At 42.4% G+C, this 18,639-nt stretch overlaps 1 protein-coding gene across 3 annotated transcripts in view; it reads left to right on the top strand.

The window, feature by feature from the left end:
- LOC117351926 (matrix metalloproteinase-21-like) overlaps nt 1–18,639 on the top strand; it is a 39,211-nt gene that overhangs the window by 19,568 nt on the left and 1,004 nt on the right. For 2 of the 3 annotated variants that reach the window (XM_033927832.1, XM_033927831.1), the window contains exons 2-7: nt 7,449–7,800; nt 9,585–10,281; nt 10,808–10,947; nt 12,545–12,686; nt 13,727–13,984; nt 17,017–17,189. In XM_033927832.1, the coding sequence (XP_033783723.1) occupies nt 7,630–7,800; nt 9,585–10,281; nt 10,808–10,947; nt 12,545–12,686; nt 13,727–13,984; nt 17,017–17,189 (1,581 nt within the window). In that variant the 5' untranslated portion in view covers nt 7,449–7,629. The remainder of the gene's footprint in view (nt 1–7,448; nt 7,801–9,584; nt 10,282–10,807; nt 10,948–12,544; nt 12,687–13,726; nt 13,985–17,016; nt 17,190–18,639) is intronic. The other variant, XM_033927833.1, reaches the window with a different exon arrangement.

An 18,639-nucleotide genomic window follows, 5' to 3' on the forward strand; every position in this document is an offset into this window, starting at 1 on the left:
AGTCAGGACTCGAGGAATTATAAGATAGTGGGATTAAGGGAGGAAGGATGCCGTGAATGATCTTAAAAGCCAGGCAGGAGCATTTGAAATGCAAAGCCTGAGGGTCAGTGGCTGAGCCCATTCATACTCTGATTCTTCCCTCTCTCCTTAAAGAATGACACAGAATGGTTTCCCATGGTTATCCGCAGGGATGGGGACAGAAAAAGTGATGTATCTATTGAAGGGTCATTTCTCTTATCACAAGATCTTAAGGAAAGAAACAAAGGACTGGAAGATATGCAAAACATAAACATCTCTCTACCCCTTTCTTCACATAAATTCTACACAAGTTCTTTATTTTACTGTAATGTATGTGCTTAATTAACCACTTAGCCGCTTTTCGCTTGAAACAGAAGCAGTTAACAAAAACAAGAACACACTGATGCATAGTTAAGACAGTGACAAATATGCACAATAAGAAAAAAATGACTAGAACTAATCAAAGTATAGCTGGCTTTCAGCGGTCATCCTCCGTAGTGCAGTTTTTAGCGCCGGTCATGGCAGTAACAGCTACGACGCTCATATATGAGCGTCGGAGCTGTTGCCACTATGGCCAGCGCTAAAAACCACCCTAGGATTTTGTAAAAGGCAGGGGGGGGATTTGTGAATTCTCAGAGTTTTCTTGCCATATAGAACCTTCTGAAGTTTTGTCATCGTTTTCTAAATGTTTTAAATATCTCCCCCTACAAAGTCACCAGGACATCTAAGAGATTTGGATCAGACATAATCTGTTTTGATTCCTTAAAATGAGAGTGGCCACATTATTGTGACTGGAACTCTACCTTTGAACTAGATAATAAATGCATGGGTTTTTTTTGGGGGGGGGTTTGTTGGGTTTTTTTTGCAGTAACAGATTAAAGTCAAAGAGAGAGAGAGAGTGTGTGTGTGTGTGGAAGGGAGGGGGGGAGAGAGAGTAAGCTCCATTTACAAAACCTGGTAGCGATTCCTGTGTGACAAATGCAACACAGCCATTCAATGTGCTGGGAGAACGAGAGGGCACTCTCTAAAGTTGAAAGGGGATAGATTCCGTACGAACCTAAGGAAGTTCTTTTTCACCCAGAGAGTGGTAGAAAACTGGAACGCTCTTCCGGAGGCTGTCATAGGGAAGAACACCCTCCAGGGATTCAAGACAAAGTTAAACAAGTTCGTGCTGAATCAGAATGTACGCAGGTAGGGCTAGTCTCAGTTAGGGCGATGGTCTTTGACCAGAGGGCTGCCGGGTGAGCGGACTGCTGGGGACGATGGACCATCGGTCTGACCCAGCAGCGGCAATTCTTACTAAAGGAGCCCTTATTGAGACAATTACAGCATGGGACAGCAGACTCTGTCCCTTCTACTTTGCTGCCCGTATGCTTGGAACAAGCTGCCCCAATCCCTACAGCGGGCTTCATCTCTGGCAGTGTTTAAGGCCCAGTTAAAAGCCCACCTCTTCGAGACTACTTTCGACTCCTAACTCCTCTCACCTTGGGTTCTGCATCCCCAACCTTATATGTCATGTTTGTCTGTCCAAGTTAGATTGTAAGCTCTTCTGAGCAGGGACTGTCAATTAAATATCAAAATGTACAGCATCCCGGGCGCCGTCTTGGTGGGGGTGCCAGCACCCATTCTCCTCTCCACCCTCTCTCCTTCCCTGCCCCCCCAGTAACCTGCACGTGCCCTTCCCTCCCTTCGTACCTCTTTAACGTTTGTGGTGTGAGCGGCAGCCCCAACCTGCTGCTCACGCCAGCATCAGCTTTTCCTCTGACATCACTTCCTGGCCCCACGCCTAGGAAGTGGCGTCAGAGGAAGAACAGCAGGTTGGAGTTGCTGCTTATGCCGGGAGCATTAAAGAGGTATGGGGGAAAGTCAGGGCGCGCGTGGCAGGAGGGGATGGGGAAGGAGCAGATGGGGGTGGGGAAATGAAGATAGTGGGGGAGGGGCACCACCCCTAGTCACCTTCAAGTGTATTTAGGCTTGATATATCACCTTAATTACCAAAGCGGTTTTACATTGTGCAAAATTTAAAATCTAAGTGAAAACGGGGAAATGAAAAAACAAGCTACACGATATTACTGACGAGACATGCTACAAAAAGGAAATTGATGTGATACATTGCTTAAAAATAAAAAGAAAGAGGAATGGTGAGAACGAAAGGGAGAGGGGGAAAGAATGTCTGATATGTGGCCTTTGTCTGAGTCTCATAAGCATTTAATCCTAGGTCTAGATCTTGTAGGTATCTTTAAAGAGAAAGGTTTTGAGGCTAGATTTGAAGCTATTGGAGTTAATTTCCTGTCTCAGGGTTAACGGAAGGGCATTCTACAATGTGGGTGCAACTACTGAGTAGATAGTCTTGTGAGTTGTATCGTAGAACAATTGTCGAACAGAAGGGACCGAGGAACAGAGTGATCGCAGAGATTCATACGTGATCAGCAGCTTGTCGATAAATGAAGGGGTGTGATTAAGTTGAACTTTGAAGGCAAGGAGAAGAATTTTAAACGTGACTCTATCGGTAATAGGTAACCAATGGGCTTTTTTCAAGAGTGGAGTAACATGGTCAAACTTCTTTGCATTAGAGATCATTTTTATTGCAGTGTTTTGGATAAGTTGCAATCTCCTTTTAATCTAATCTAAGGCTTGGTTTTATATACCGAGACATCAATCCAAGAAAGCTCGACTTGGTTTCCAATAGTTAACTTAACAAATAAAGACCATGAGGAATGAGACTAAGTTTCAGAAGATTAATTTTCAAAGTTGTTTAGCAAATAAAATGGTTTTTAAAGATTTACGAAAAAGTTGAAGTGAACCAGAACTCCTTAAAAGGAGTGGGAGATCACGAGAATTACAATAGTCTAAAGTTGAAATCAGTAATGAATGAATAAAAATGTTAAGTGATTTTGAGTCTAGAAGTGAAGAGAGAGATCTTATCATCTTGAGTTTAAAAAAACAAAACAAAACAAAAAACCAAACACTTTTGCGCTACCGAGCTTATTTGTGCATTAAAAGACAGTGTGTTATCAAGAATCCCTCCTAGGAGTTTGATAGTCGATACTGAATTGGGGTTGAAGAGGAGATGTGAGGGTTTCCTTTCCTTTTGTCGAAAAAAGCATAGCTTTTGATTTGTTAATGTTGCGAGAGAGAAGATTTTGGCAAATCGCTTACAAGATTTAATTTTTGATTAATGTCCTGAATTTCAGATCGATTGTGTGCTTGAACTGGATGAATAGATTGTGCAATGGTCGGCAAAGGGGCAAGAAATAGGTTGAATAGCATGGGTGATAAGATGGATCCTTGGGGGGACACCTGAACCTTGTGAATATGGTTCTGAAGAAGAAGTTTGAAGGCGGACTTAATATTGTCTATCGGAGACATGCGAGCTAAACCATTTTAGAGCAACCCAAAGTTTCAAGACGGTTTAGGAGAATTGAATGGTCAATTGTGTCAAAGGCTGCTGTTAAATCTACTGAAATCAAGAGGACAGATGTTCTCTGGTCTAGATAGTTCCTGATAGTTATGACTAAACCTAGAAGGGAAAGCTTGATAGAATGATGGGGTTGGAAGCCTGTTTGGTTTGGGTGCATAGCATTTGTTTGCTCGAGAAACCTTGAACTATCATTGAAAAACCATTAGCTAGCTCTAAAAAAAAAAAAACAACAACCAAAAAACAAAGTTTTTATTCTTTGAAGGCTTCCAGCCTCACAGCATTTTCTGTACACTTCTCCCTCCGTATTCGCGGTTTCAGCAATCGCGGTTTCGATTATTTGCGGTTTTTAGCATGCTGGCTCCTCCCCCCCCCCCCCCAAAATTACATCAGCTTGCATAGAGACATCGCTGATTCCAAGCGTTTACAGAGAAAATCGCCGATTCCCAGCACTTTCTTCACCGTGTTTTGCCTCTCCTTCAGGAACAGGCCAGGCCTCCCACCATGTTATTCGCGGTTTCGCACATATTCACGATGGCTTTTCATAGAAAACAGCGAATAACATATGAAAAAGTTATTTGCGGTTTTTTTCTGTTTTTGCGGGTCTGTTAATCCCCTATCACAGCAAATACGGAGGGAGAAGTGTAGTTGTTTTGTTCTACTGTTGTGCGTTTATTTCACTTCTCAGGTTTCTGTCTTGCTGAGCTCACCTGATGCTTTGCCAGAGATGAGTGCCCACAGCGGGTCATTTCTCCCATAAACTCTATACTCTGTGCTCCCTCTGGTTCAGAGCTAATATGTAGAGCTCACGATTCTAGCCCCTGGAGAAACCTTTGTCCCCCAAAGCCAGATTTATGCCTACTGTGACCTCTAAGCTGTAACATTTAAGAGCCTTGATTAAGTGCAAAGTAAATTTTAGGTTTAATAATTTTTCATGCTAGTGAAGTGTGAGGCTCCTTGGAACACGAGGCCCTGAGCTGTAGCTTGTAGCTTATACGTAAATCCAGCCCTGCTTGTCCCTGTTACTCTGGATACCGGCAGTTCTATTTTCAGCATCTTCAATCAGGCAAATCTTTTAATATTACTTCGAGTAATGATTCAGAACTAATGGTGGAAGTTTTACCTACTCAGGGATTTTATTGCAAAGATGAGCAGAACAGGTCCTTCCCCCTTCGATCAGTCCATGGTTGTGTCACTTACTATAGCAATTAAGAAGGTTATACTGTAAATTTGGTTTCAGATAGTGACTTCAAAGCCATTTTATGCCAGGATTTTCTGCCTCCCCCCCTCCCCAGGGCCTTTAGGTTCCTTTCTCTTTATAAGGCTCTCTTTTATCCTATAACTTTCTGATTCATTAAAACATAAGAGCTGCTATACTGGGACAGAGACTGCAGGTCCATCAAGCCCAGTATCCTGTTTCCAACAGTGGCCAACCCAGATCACAAGTACCTGGCAAGATCCCAAAGAGCCAAACATATTCTTCCTCCCTTCTCCAGCTTCGGAAGTTCATGGTACGTTCAATCTATGATACATTTGAACTTACCTCAAGAGCTACGGCGATGTCTGTTGCCATGCGTCGCCTGGCTTGGCTGAGCCTCGGAGCTTGATGTCAACCATCAGGATCCGAGTCTCTCAGCCAAGCCAGGCGACGCATGCGCGGCAAAGAAGCGGCACCGGGAGAGGTCAAGCACTGCAATGGTGCCGAAGTTTGAACAGCCTGATGAAGAGCTCTCGGTTCCGGTGCCAGTACCGGCATGGAAGTTGAGGAAGCCGAATGGACTGGTACCGACAGAGTGGAAGCCGACAATAGAGGAATAAGCAGTGGATCCCCCACATCCATCTTAATAATGGCTTATGGATTTCTCTATTAGGAAGCGATCCAAACCTTTTTTTAAAAACCCTGCTAAGCTAACTGCTTTCATGGAGCTGCTGCTACTTCTCTTCACAATTCCACTAAAGCTTAGAAACATAGAAACATAGAAATAGACGGCAGATAAGGGCCCACGGCCCATCTAGTCTGCCCACCTTAATGTCCCTCCCCTACCTTTGCCCTGTGAATAGATCCCATGTGCCGATCCCATTTGGCCTTAAAATCAGGCACGCTGCTGGCCTCAATCACCTGTAGTGGAAGACTATTCCAGCGATCAACCACTCTTTCAGTGAAAAAGAATTTCCTGGTGTCACCTCGTAGTTTCCCGCCCCTGACTTTCAACGGATGCCCTCTTGTTGTCGTGGGACCCTTGAAAAAGAAGATATCTTCCTCCGCCTCGATGCGGCCCGTAAGATACTTGAACGTCTCGATCATGTCCCCCCCTCTCTCTGCGCTCCTCGAGCGAGTATAGCTGTAATTTGTCAAGCCATTTTTCGTATGGTAGATCTTTGAGTCCCGAGACCATCCGGGTGGCCATTCTTTGCACCGACTCCAGTCTCAGCACATCCTTGCGATAATGCGGCCTCCAGAATTGCACACAGTATTCCAGGTGGGGGCCTCACCATGGATCTATACAATGGCATAATGACTTCCGCCTTACGACTGACGAAACCCCTTCGTATGCAGCCCATGATTTGTCTTGCCTTGGACGAAGCCTGCTCCACTTGATTGGCAGACTTCATGTCCTCACTGACGATTACCCCCAAGTCTCGTTCTGCTACCGTTTTGCTAGGATCTCGCCATTAAGGGTATAAGACTTGCATGGATTCTGGCTGCCCAGGTGCATAACTTTGCATTTTTTGGCATTGAAGTTGAGTTGCCATGTCCTAGACCATCGCTCCAGTAGGAGTAGGTCGTGCATCATGTTGTCGGGGCACTGAATCTTCGTCTGTTGTGCATTTGCCCACTACATTACTCAGTTTGGCGTCATCGGCGAATAATGTTATTTACCTCGAAGCCCTTCTGCCAAGTCTCTTATAAAGATGTTGAATAGGATTGGGCCCAAGACTGAGCCCTATGGTACTCCACTAATCACCTCCGTCATTTCGGAGGGGGTGCCGTTCACCACCACCCTTTGGAGCCTACCTCCAAGCCAGCTCCCAACCCATTTCGTCAATGTGTTACCTAATCCTATAGAACTCATCTTGCTCAGTAACCTGCGGTGTGGTACAATCCTCTTTGCTATGAAACTCATTCATTAGCTGAAACCCAATAAAATTCCCAGAGGAGCCTACTGGCTCACCTTACCCTTGCAAAGTCACCTCTTCCCATCCTGACTCCACCACCTTTATTCAAAAATGTTGCACCGTTCGCGCTGGGAATCAAAAAAAGGAGAGGAGATGCCTACGAATAAATATTCAGAGCCAAAAGCAAGTAGGGGAGGTCCAAACCAATTACAACTCAAGGTAAAAACTACTTTTATTAGTCGGACTTGATGCAGAACTGTGTTTCAGTGCAGAAGTGTCTGCCTCAGGAGTGAACAAATCAAACTAGATGAGTGTGGATACTAGTGCACAAAGGTCCATGCAGACACTTTACAGGGCATTTTGAACAACAGTATCCTTTGTAATAAAAATGCCAACCTAGTAAAATATTGCATGCAGCTGAATTGCAGATTTCCAGAACGCATAATCACAAGGAACAGCAATGCATAGACTATAACTTCCTAAATTCTGAGCTTTATTTTGCCACAGTAGCTGAAAAGAATGTTATTTTATTTCATTAAGTGCCAATCTGCACAAATGAAATTCTCTGCTTTGACATGGTTTCAGATCATTGACTGAACCATATCCGCGTCATTCTTTTCTCGGCTGGGCTGAGAAACTTTCAGCGCCCCCCCCCCCCCTCGTAGCTTTGTGAGTATGCAATGGATTGGATCTGGCCAGCAATATATCAGGTTGGGTAGAGCTCACGCAACCTGCTATAATGCAACACTCGGGTAGTTTCTTACATGTACTGAGCACGAGGATATGTACTGGTCACAGCTGACCGGATGTATGACAGAGAACGGCACGCTTTCTGAATTATTTCTACTGTTGAGAAGTGAAGGGCACTGTCACATGTCTTTATTTCCTTTATTAGGCCTGGAGATGTCTGATCACCTATCCATATACCATTAACGAAAGGAGATCGTACCTAGTGAACAAATTGATGTAACATGCAAGAACTGTCCAAGGGAAGGGATCAGACCCACTGAGAGAAGAATAAGATCTCCCTTGAAGCACTGCATGCTAAGAAGGACCCACCAAGAAACAAAGCCAGTATGGAGTGGGCTGCTCAACCAGTCTTTAGATTTTTCTATGGCATTTTCTTTGTGATGCTGGCAGCAAGACTACTAAGAACAGAAAAACTCTTTCACAGCCGAGACCATTCTGATATTGAGCAGCCGCTCCTACCACATACAGATGATGTCCTCACCGCAGAAGCTGCACAGGTAGGATTGCAGGAGATGGACAGGACACCCCCCCCCCCCTCGTGGAAACTGTTGAGGCTTTCTGACACCGTAAGCAAACGGGTTTCGGTAATACACATACGAGGAAAAGAGTAAATGCTTTTCACAACTAGTTGTGAATAGACAAGACCCTTCACTCCAGTTTTTCCACTAACTTACCAATCTGACTCCTTTGCAAAGAATGGATCTACTCTTTGGGATCTGCTGAGTGCACCCTAGTTCCTTGACTGGCCATCATCAAAGAGAGGATGTTCCAGCAGAGCACATCTACCCCTGAATTCTATAAAGGTCGCCCAAGTGTGGGCGCGCTGGACAGGTGCGCACAAAATAATGAATGAGTCGCTAACAATTAGTTATTGGGGTTAATTGACACAAGTTTGCATTCACATGCACATCTACCTAAGTTATTTTCTATAATGCTGCATACCTACAGTGTCTTTCGTGCAACTCATGGCCATGGGAGGGGCATGGGTGGCTCAGGGACATTCCCGAAATTTAGGCGTGATGTTATAGAATTCCTGGGTTGTGCGCCCAACTTGAATGCCAGGATTTACACCAGCTTTCAGCAGGAGTAAGTTCTCATGGCCAAAGCTGGGCACAGAAATTAGCCCGAATCCTCCTGGTGCCTAATTTGGATGCCACTTATAAAATTTCCCTCCTTATGTTCTTGTAGCTGTTAGAAGATTGTGACCTGTAGATTCATCCAGTCTGTCTCTCATTGTTTCCTTTCCTGCTTTTTTTGTTATTCCCCTCTGTATCTGTCTTGAATTTGGTCACTGTTTTGATTACTGCGATCTCTTACCAGTAGGTAATTCCAGGCACCCTCCACCTCAATGACTCTAAATATTCTGCCACATAACTTCATACTGTGATCTCTTGACCTTGATCACCTTCTATGGAAAATATCCATTTGTATTTTACTGAAGTCTACTAAATGTTTGAGTAATCCCACTATACCCACTTTCCCTTCTGGACAGTAAATCCTTTCTGTGCAAGGCTAGAATTGTAAATTCTACATTGTTTAAGTAGCTCTCTTCTGAATTACTTCTGCCACCTCACTGCTCGTGAGGTAGGGTTTCTTCTTGGTCTCTCTTTGGGGCAATTTCTGCAAATGGGTTAATTTTGCTGATCTTATGCAAGGGTGTGCTTTATGCATCTAAGATTACTTTCTTGCTGCCTTATCACACTGACTGACAACACTCGGATCTTTTTTATCTTTTGGTGAGTCTGAGCATTTTGGGTTCCTATGAATCATATTTTGATCATTATATTTTAATTCTTGTGAACTTGAATCAAGCTTGCCCACGAGCACTGTGCAGAAGTCTCCATCTATTATGCCTTGTTATAAATTATAGTCAGTCTCCACAGTTATTTGAAAATTTCATGAATCAAAGGATTTATCTTCTAACAAAATATTAGTTCTGAGTAGGGCTACAAAAACATTTTGGCTAGCTTGAAAACCAGAACTGGTTGAGGTCCCTGAGGACTACAGTTGGTCTATACTGAGTTTCAGAAGATGCTCTGTGCATCACTTGTGAGTATTAAAGTAACCAATATGTTTTCTATAGTCAGAGACATTAATTATATTTGATACCATTTTGATCAGCACTGTTAGGAATTCCAAAGCAAGAAAACCCTTATAAAGTCAAGATGTCAACTCAATGACCAAAGCAAAAGTTGCCCAAAGTTTTATCTGATATATTGATGTTGTACTTGTCCATCTTGTGCTTCTTTTTTATCTTCTTTTTTCTGTCTTTCCTCAATAGCTATACTTGGTTAAATATGGCTGGAAAGAACCTGTAAACTGGGAAGAACAATCATTCCATGATGTCCCAGTCCCAAAAGACACAGACAAAGCTCCTAACGATGTTTCACAACTGATTTTTGAAGGAGAATTGTCCAAGAGACATGAGACAGATTTACCCAAGAGTTCAATGACCAGTTCCAGTTTTATTGAGCCATTAAAACGTTTTCAGAAAGCCAATGGGCTGCAGACCACTGGCATCCTGGATGAACCAACCAAAACGGCCATGAACACACCAAGGTGTGGTGTTCCTGATCATAAAGTTGAATTTAACGGCACTGTTGCAAATGAAACACTGAATAACAATGACATGATCAGGAGTATGACCATTGCTGATAACAGCTCTTCTTCTAACCCCCAAAACAACACATTAGAAGCAACTCATGCAAGAAAGAAGCGCTTTCTCTCTCGACTAATAGCACACACAAGAAAGAAAAGGCATAATGAAGATGCTCTGGGATTGGGCAGCTCTCTAAGCTTTTCCAAGACTACACTAAAGTGGAAGCTTATTGGAGAAGGGTACAGCATGCAACTGAGCTTAGATCAACAAAAGAGCATTCTGAACTTGGCTTTCCGTATGTGGAGTGAGGTCATTCCTGTCCAGTTTGAGGAGGACATGGCATCTAGTGATGTAGACATAAGACTTGGATTTGGCACAGGTATGTGCTCAAGGTAAACCATATTTCTAATGTTCTTACACAAATTAAATAGACAAAAATGACTGCCTAACTCATCTTATAAAAACAACACGTCAGTACACCAATATATTTACTAATGGAGAAATATTATTCTATGAGCTACCTGCATAAAAGAACCTTTTTATCTTACTATAAAACTGTTGTCATAATAAAGATTAAGGGGACACTTCTATAACTTGACACCAAGAAGTAGGCATTGCAAATAATTCTTCCTTTATTGCATGCCAAATTTTATTTGTCTTGGACTACCATCATTTTTGCCTTTAGCTCTGAATTAAGCAAACAAAACACCTAAGCTTAAAAATCCAATCTAAATTCGTTGTTATCTTTAGAAGTGTCATCTTCCAATGTAGAGCCCACATTCTAAACAGACACTGTTTGATTTAGGGTCAAGGGGGACCAAGATCTGAGTGCCATATTGTCCACCAGACCCATCCTGATTCTCACACAGAGCCGTTTCGTCACTGGATTCGGGTTTCTCTTTCAGGGCAGCACCTGGGTTGCTCACAGGCATTTGATGGAGTAGGGCAGCAATTTGCGCATGCCTGGTACTTAGGCGACATCCATTTTGATGACGATGAACATTTTGTTGGTCCATCCAATGTACAGGGCATCAGCCTGCTCAAGGTACTTTCTCTTCCATATCTTGCCAGCTATACCTACACATACCTTGTTCATGTAGCAGAAGTCAGCTCCTATACCTCCTTCTTTTTACCTTTATTGCAAAGATTTTGTTGGTCTTCAGACATCCATCCCATTAAAAAGAAATGGAATAACTTTTCATCATAAATTTTCACCATCTAGTCCTCCTTCTGCATCTTTTTTTCTCTTTCCCTCCATCCCTCTGCCGTCTGCCTTTTCCCTTCCTGCCTCTCTGTTTTTGCTTTTCTTCCACCACCCTTTTCCTGTTGTACTGTTCCATCTCAACAGCCAGCTAAACATTATTAGCAAATCCATTCCTCCACTCAGACTTCATTTAACATAGCACTAAATAATGTATTTTCATACAGTCCATTTACTTTCTAGAAAGTTGCATTTTTAATGGAAATCTCCTGTACATTGATTCTTGCAATCTTGGGCAAGTCATTTGACCCACCATTGCTTCAGGTAAAAATTAAACCAGAAGCTTCTTGGGACAGGGAAATAGCTAGTTCAGCCTTTCTCCTATTAATCAGTTAACCTTTGGCCACATGCTTACTAGTCAGCAGGCTTGAAATGTTAAAGATGGCTAATTCCCATAGTTAAGAGGCTAAATAATTTTGAATATCAGCTCCTATTCTGTCATATCTTCTGCCTTTCCTCCCTCTCTTTGCACAATGGCACACTAGGCATGTGACATATAGAAAGTATGACTTAGGTGGTCCCAGGTAACATTATAGCTGGCACCCTATTTGACATCATCAACAGGACAACGATGTCATGATTATGTAAATAAAAATATCCTGTTACTGACAGGTGTAGTTCACCTAGAACAGACGTTGCATATGTTATTAGAAGAATGTACAGGAAACCGTAGAACTATTATAGGATATTATAGATTCAGTATGGATAACCTAAGAGGTCCTATCACTTTTAATCAGCTAGTGTTGATTACACCACATGGTAGAAGTTAGGGCCGCCTTAAGTTAACGTCCAAAGTGTGGCAAAACAGCCAGCACAGAAAAAAAAAAAAAAAAATCCCACACTAGGGGACACTTGATGAAGTTACAGAGTAATAGTTTTAAAACCAATAGGAGGAAATATTTTTTTTTTTTACTCAGAGAATAGTTAAGCTCTGGAATGCGTTGCCAGAGAATGTGGTAAGAGCGGTTAATATAGCTGGTTTAAAAATAAAGGTTTGGACAAGTTCCTGGAGGAAAAGTCCTTGGTCTGCTGCTGAGATAGACAGAGGAAGCCACAGCTTGCCCTGGATCAGTGGCATGGAATGCTGCTACAATTTGGGTTATTACCAGTACTTGCTGCTTGGATTGGCCTCCGTGAAGACGGGATACTGGACTAGATGGACCCGGAAAGGCTATTCTTATGTTCTTAATTATTGCACTTTAGTTTAAAAAAAAAAGTCCCTCAATTTTATTAGTGAGACTCTTAAAACCAGAATAAATTCAGCCACAGGGTTTTGAGAATGAGCAAAAAAAATTAATAAATGGCTGAGCTTTATGATAGATGTTTACGTTTATTAAAATACTTTGATATCCCACTAATTGCAGAAAATATTCTTTTGCAGGTGGCTGTTCATGAGATCGGTCATGCTCTCGGGCTGCCCCATATCAATCGCCCGGGCTCTGTGATGCAACCAAACTATGTCCCAGAAGATGGTCGATTTGAGCTTCACTTGGATGACAGAAAAGCAATGCAGGAAAGATATGGTGAGTGAAGGAAGCCTTAAAAATCAAGGTTATAATAATAATAATTTATTTCTTATATACGCTATACCGTGAAGTTCGAAGCGGTTTACAGTAAAGATACATTTGACAGTACATGGGATAGAAATGGTTTACAATAAAGATACGTTTAGTCAGTACATGGGATGCAAGTGGGTTACATTAAAGATTCATTTTGTCAGTACATGGGATGCAAGTGGTTTACATTAAAGATTCATTTTGTCAGTACATGGGATACAAGTGGGTTACATTAAAGATTCATTTTGTCAGTACATGGGATACAAGTGGGTTACAGTAAAGATATCTTTTGTCAGTACATGGGATGCAAGTGGGTTACAATACAAGTGGTTTACTATCAAGGTGCATTTTGTCAGTGTAAGGGATACAGGTGGGTTACCATAAAGATACATTTAGTCAGTACATGTTACAATAAAGATACATTATGTCAGTACATGAGATTCAAGATGGAAAGTATAATTAGTTTCGGGCCTTGGAATTAGGGGGCGAGGTGGAAGGGTCATGGCGAGGAAGAGTTGGGTATAAGAATTTAGAATTTGTTAAATAGTCGAGTTTTCAGGGATTTTCTAAAGTCTGCGTATGTAGTGGCCTCAAGTATGGGCTTTCCAAGCCACGTGTTCAGACTAGCTGCCTGGAATGATAACATTCTATCTAGAAACTTTTTGTATTAGTAAGATTTCAAGGAGGGGTAATATTTTTCCGATGTTTACAAATGCAGACTATACTGTAGAAAATGAAGTACTAAAAATATAAAAATGAAGTGCTAAATATGTTATAGCGAGGCATTTCCCTGCCCTGTTGGGATTATTTTTAGCAGTTGTAATTGTGTTATAGCTATGTCATAATTTCAGGCATGGAGATTCTTCTCTCATCTTATTCTGTGCTTCCTTTTATCATCTGCCAAGTTAGATTTAGCACTTATCCAGGGATGATATGTTCTAGTGGGTGAAGAATACCCCTGCAGACCCTGATTGAGACATTTGAAGACAAATTTCTCTCACCTGTAGGTTCCTGCGAAGGTTCTTATAGCACCATATTTGATTGGGTTCGGAAGGAGACAACTCAACATGGAGAAGTAGTTTATCGGTTCAACACTTATTTCTTCAAGACCAGCTGGTACTGGATGTATGAGAATAAGAGCAACCGAACACGATTTGGAGACCCTATCCCCATTAAAGTGGGATGGAGAGGACTTCCTGACTTTGGCATTGATGCTTATATCCATGTATGGACTTGGAGCAGAGATGCTCAATATTTCTTCAAAGGTACAGCTTGGTGTAAAAGGAAATTCTCCATTAAACACACTTTATTTAGCCCCTCCATTTACTATGCCATGATAGAGAGGTTTCTACCGTGGCCCAGAGCACTAAATGCACCGATGCTACGCCAATGCTCCTAGAATTCCTGAGAATGTCAGAGCAGTGTCAGAGCAGTTAATATTCTGGGCTGCGGTAGAAACCTTAGTAAAAAATTAAAAAAAAAGGGGGGGGGGGGAGGATAATTATGCAGCGAAAAAAGAAAAGAAAATTGCTTTACATTTAATACATCATGAATGTGTTGTTGTAGGGCAAAGAAGTCCAGTATGTGTTGAGGTTTTGATACAAGGAGCACCCCTTGACTCAAATGATAGGAGGCTTGCGCCAGAAGACATATGAGGAGAGACTGGAAGCCCCGAATATGTATACCCTAGAGGAAAGGAGAGACAGGGGAGAAATGATTCAGACGTTCAAATACTTGAAGGGTATTAACGTAGAACAAAATCTTTTTCAGAGAAAGGAAAATGGTAAAACCAGAGGACATAATTTGAGGTTGAGGGATGGTAGATTCAAGAGCAATGTTAGGAAATTCTACTTTACGGAGAAGGTGGTGGATGCCTGGAATGCATCCGAGAAAGGTGGTGGAGAGTAAAACTGTGACTGAGTTCATAGAAGCGTGGGATGAATACAGAGGATGTAGAATCAGAAAATAATATTAAATATTAAACTAAGGCCAGTACTGGGCAGACTTGCATGGTCTGTGTCTGTGTATGGCCATTTGGTGGGGGATGGGCTGGGGAGGGCTTCAGTGGCTGGGAGGGTGTAGATGGGCTGGAGTAAGTCTTAACAGAGATTTAGGTAGTTGGAACCCAAGCACAGTACAGGGTAAAGCTTTGGATTCTTGCCCAGAAATAGCTAAGAAGAAAAAATAAAAAAATTTAAATTGAATCAGGTTAGGCAGACTGGATGGACCATTCAGGCCTTTATCTGCTATCATCTACTATGTTACTATGTTACTTGAGTTCTCCCTCTCCCTTCCCTAGTCATGAAGTTTTCCATTATCAGGGCCCTCTTCTGCCCCCTCTTCCATTCAGGCACACCTCTTTATCCTCATCGGGACATCCCCTTTCTTCTTTCCCATCATAAATACTTATTCTCCCTATCAGGCACCTCTTTCTCCCTTCCCCATCAAGATTCCCCCATCCCACTTTTCCCATCAGTTACCCCTCCTATCTTCCTTCCCCATTCAGGTCTCCCTGTTCTCATCAGGAACCCCTCTTCTCCACCATCAGGCATACCCTGTCCACCATCCTTCCCCATCCTTCTCACTTTTATGAATGAATTAATTCATTTGTATCCCGCTTTATACAAAGTGGGTCGCAGCAAATACATACACAGTACATACTTAAAACAGAGATAAATCAGTGACCTGCGCTCAAACATCTACAATGGGCTTCATTCCCATATTTCATCTTACAGAACAGGTGTGTCTCCTCAATAGTCGCTTAAAATTACATCAATTTCCCTGCTGGCGTATATGCATTGGAATCCCATTCCATTCCTGAGGGCCCATGCAGGAAAACATGCTCGTCCTTGACTCCTTCAGCCTCAAATACCTAACAGGTGAAATATACAGAACGCAATTTAGGTAATGGAACATAGGACAGAATACTATCCACTATGCGCACAAAGATAGACCATCAATGACAACTTGTAGCGTTTTGATATTCCAGTTTCAACCATCGTATTCTGTCCCGTGTTCGTTCCTCCCCAATCTAAATAGTGTTCTGACAACCGAATTTTGTGCAACCTGCAAAGCACTTATCGTCGATGCAGGTAAGGCCAAAAGAACCAAAATTGCAGTAGTTAAAACACGACAAAACCACAGTTTGCAAAATGATCTTAAAAGTGCTGTCCAACAAATATGGCCTAAGTTTACTCAAAAGGCGCAGTTTAAAAAATACCTTTGGTATCGTTGCCTGAACTTGGCCTCTACATGTCAAACCAGAATCCGCCAGGACATCCAAATATTTGACCTCTGCTGAGATCCTTATGGATGTATCTAGCAGCTGAACTGAATCTGGAATGTCACTCCCTTGTGTCCTTCGAAAACACATAACTTTTGTTTTAAGAATGCTCAATTTCAATTGATTCCCATCCATCCAACATTTTACCCCTGCCATCACCACCTGCAACTGCTCCATAGCCCCCTTACAATTTCCTTCAATGGGGAGAAAGAGCTGAATGTCATCTGCATAGCGCCTGTAGGAAACCCTGTAACCCTGCAATAACTTACAGAGTGGCAAAAGGTACAGGTTAAACAGGGGGGGGGGGGGGCGGCCAAGAGTGCTGAACCCTTTTCCTACAGGGAACCCTTCTCCCCTCTCCCCAACAGGGCCCCATATCCTCTTCCCCTTCCCTTCAGGCATCCCATTCCTTTACCTTTCTGTAGTCAACAAGCTTTATCCCCTCCCAGTCCACTATTGCAAGCCAGTAGCTCCCTGCTCCAGGTCCCTACTCCTATTAGAGCACTCGAGATGGTTGGGGGAGGGAGAGGGGGGAGAAAGAAGCTGTGGAAGGAAGTCCTGCTCAGGAACTGCTCAGCAATGAAGAGAATGAGATGGAGTCATAGTACATTCTGCAATATACAATACAATTTGTATTTCTCCCCTTGACCCCTTCTCAAAGTATTCTGCAGGTGTTAGTTCGACAGATTGAGCAGTAACCCTATGATGTGCTTCTGCTAATCCCTCTTCTTCCTGCTTCTTACCTCAATGCAGCGGGAGCACACAGCATCAGTCAGCTCAATCCAATCACTTCTGCTTGCTCCTGCCATGCTTAGCAGCATTGTCTGATGCCTTGTGTGTGCTCCATGGAAATTTCTACACCCTGTACTCAAAAGAATTATGCAACTTTGCAGGAATATTAGCAGGAATATAACTAATTCATTCTATATCCACATAATTGTGTAATCTGCAGAGTGCAATTAAACATTCAAGATTCAACTCGTTGTTAAACATCTTTCCTTTTACATTATGTAGGTACGCAGATCTGGCGTTACGATCCTCACAATGACATGACTTTCACAGATGACGCACAAGGAAACAGATATCCAAAGCTCATCACCGAGGTGTTCCCCGGATCTCCAAGCCCAGTTGATGCAACTTTTTTTGATAAAAGGAGAAGCCTCGTCTATTTGTTTAGGGGAAATAATGTAAGTATGCTATCGTTAGCCAATGAATGGAGACAAAACAAATCAGGAAATACTAAAGTGGTTATTGGTCTTTGCCGTAAAGCAGAGGGTGACAGACTTAAAGATCTGAACAAGTATATCCTGGAGGAAAGGCACGATAAGATAGGGGAGATATAGCTTAAAGGCATTCAAATGTCTATCATAAGTATATAGGAGGTAAACGTTTTTCAGTTGAAAGAAAGCACTAGAACAAGGAGTCAAGATGCAGGTAAAAGGGTTTACTTGGGAGTAATCTAAAAAAATATATATATATATATATATCTTTTTTAATAGAAGGGTAGTAGAGATAAGAGAGTATCTGAATACAGCTGCATTACAAATAGAGAATGACACGTGGACAAATTTGTCCCTGTCCCCACAGGAACTCAATTTCCTCATTCCGTCCCAGTGAGTTATGTCGCTGTCCCTGTCCCATTCCTGTAAGCTCTGCCTTAACTGCACAAGCCTCGGACACTTATGATTTTAAAGTGTTTGAGGCTTGTGCAGATGAGGACGGAGCTCAGGCATTGGTGGAATGAGGCATTATGACATCACAATATGAGCTCTAGAATGTTGTTACTTATGATTTTAAAGTGTTTGAGGCTTGTGCAGATGAGGATGGAGCTCAGGCATTGGTGGAATGAGGCATTATGACATCACAATCTGAGCTCTAGAATGTTGCTACTTAGGATTTTAAAGTGTTTGAGGCTTGTGCAGATGAGGACGGAGCTCAGGCATTGGTGGAATGAGGCATTATGACATCACAATCTGAGCTCTAGAATGTTGCTACTTAGGATTTTAAAGTGTTTGAGGCTTGTGCAGATGAGGACGGAGCTCAGGCATTGGTGGAATGAGGCATTATGACATCACAATCTGAGCTCTAGAATGTTGCTACTTAGGATTTTAAAGTGTTTGAGGTTTGTGCAGATGAGGACGGAGCTTAGGCATTGGTGGAATGAGGCATTATGACATCACAATCTGAGCTCTAGAATGTTGTTGCTTAGGATTTTAAAATGTTTGAGGCTTGTGCAGATGAGGACGGAGCTCAGGCATTGGTGGAATGAGGCATTATGACATCACAATCTGAGCTCTAGAATGTTGCTACTTAGGATTTTAAAGTGTTTGAGGTTTGTGCAGATGAGGACGGAGCTTAGGCATTGGTGGAATGAGGCATTATGCCATCACAATCTGAGCTCTAGAATGTTGTTGCTTAGGATTTTAAAATGTTTGAGGCTTGTGTAGATGAGGACAGAGCTCAGGCATTGGTAGAGCTTGCAGGAATGGGGAGGGACAGGGAAAAAAAACTCTCTGGGACGGGTCGGGATGGGAAAATGAAATCCTGCGGGGAAAGGGAAAAATTTGTCCCCATGTCATTCTCTAATTACAAACACTTTTCACAACTTTAAAACTCTTTTTTTTTTTTAATGTTTAT

This window comes from Geotrypetes seraphini, chromosome 18 (assembly GCF_902459505.1).
Source record: "Geotrypetes seraphini chromosome 18, aGeoSer1.1, whole genome shotgun sequence".
Classification (NCBI taxonomy): domain Eukaryota; kingdom Metazoa; phylum Chordata; class Amphibia; order Gymnophiona; family Dermophiidae; genus Geotrypetes; species Geotrypetes seraphini.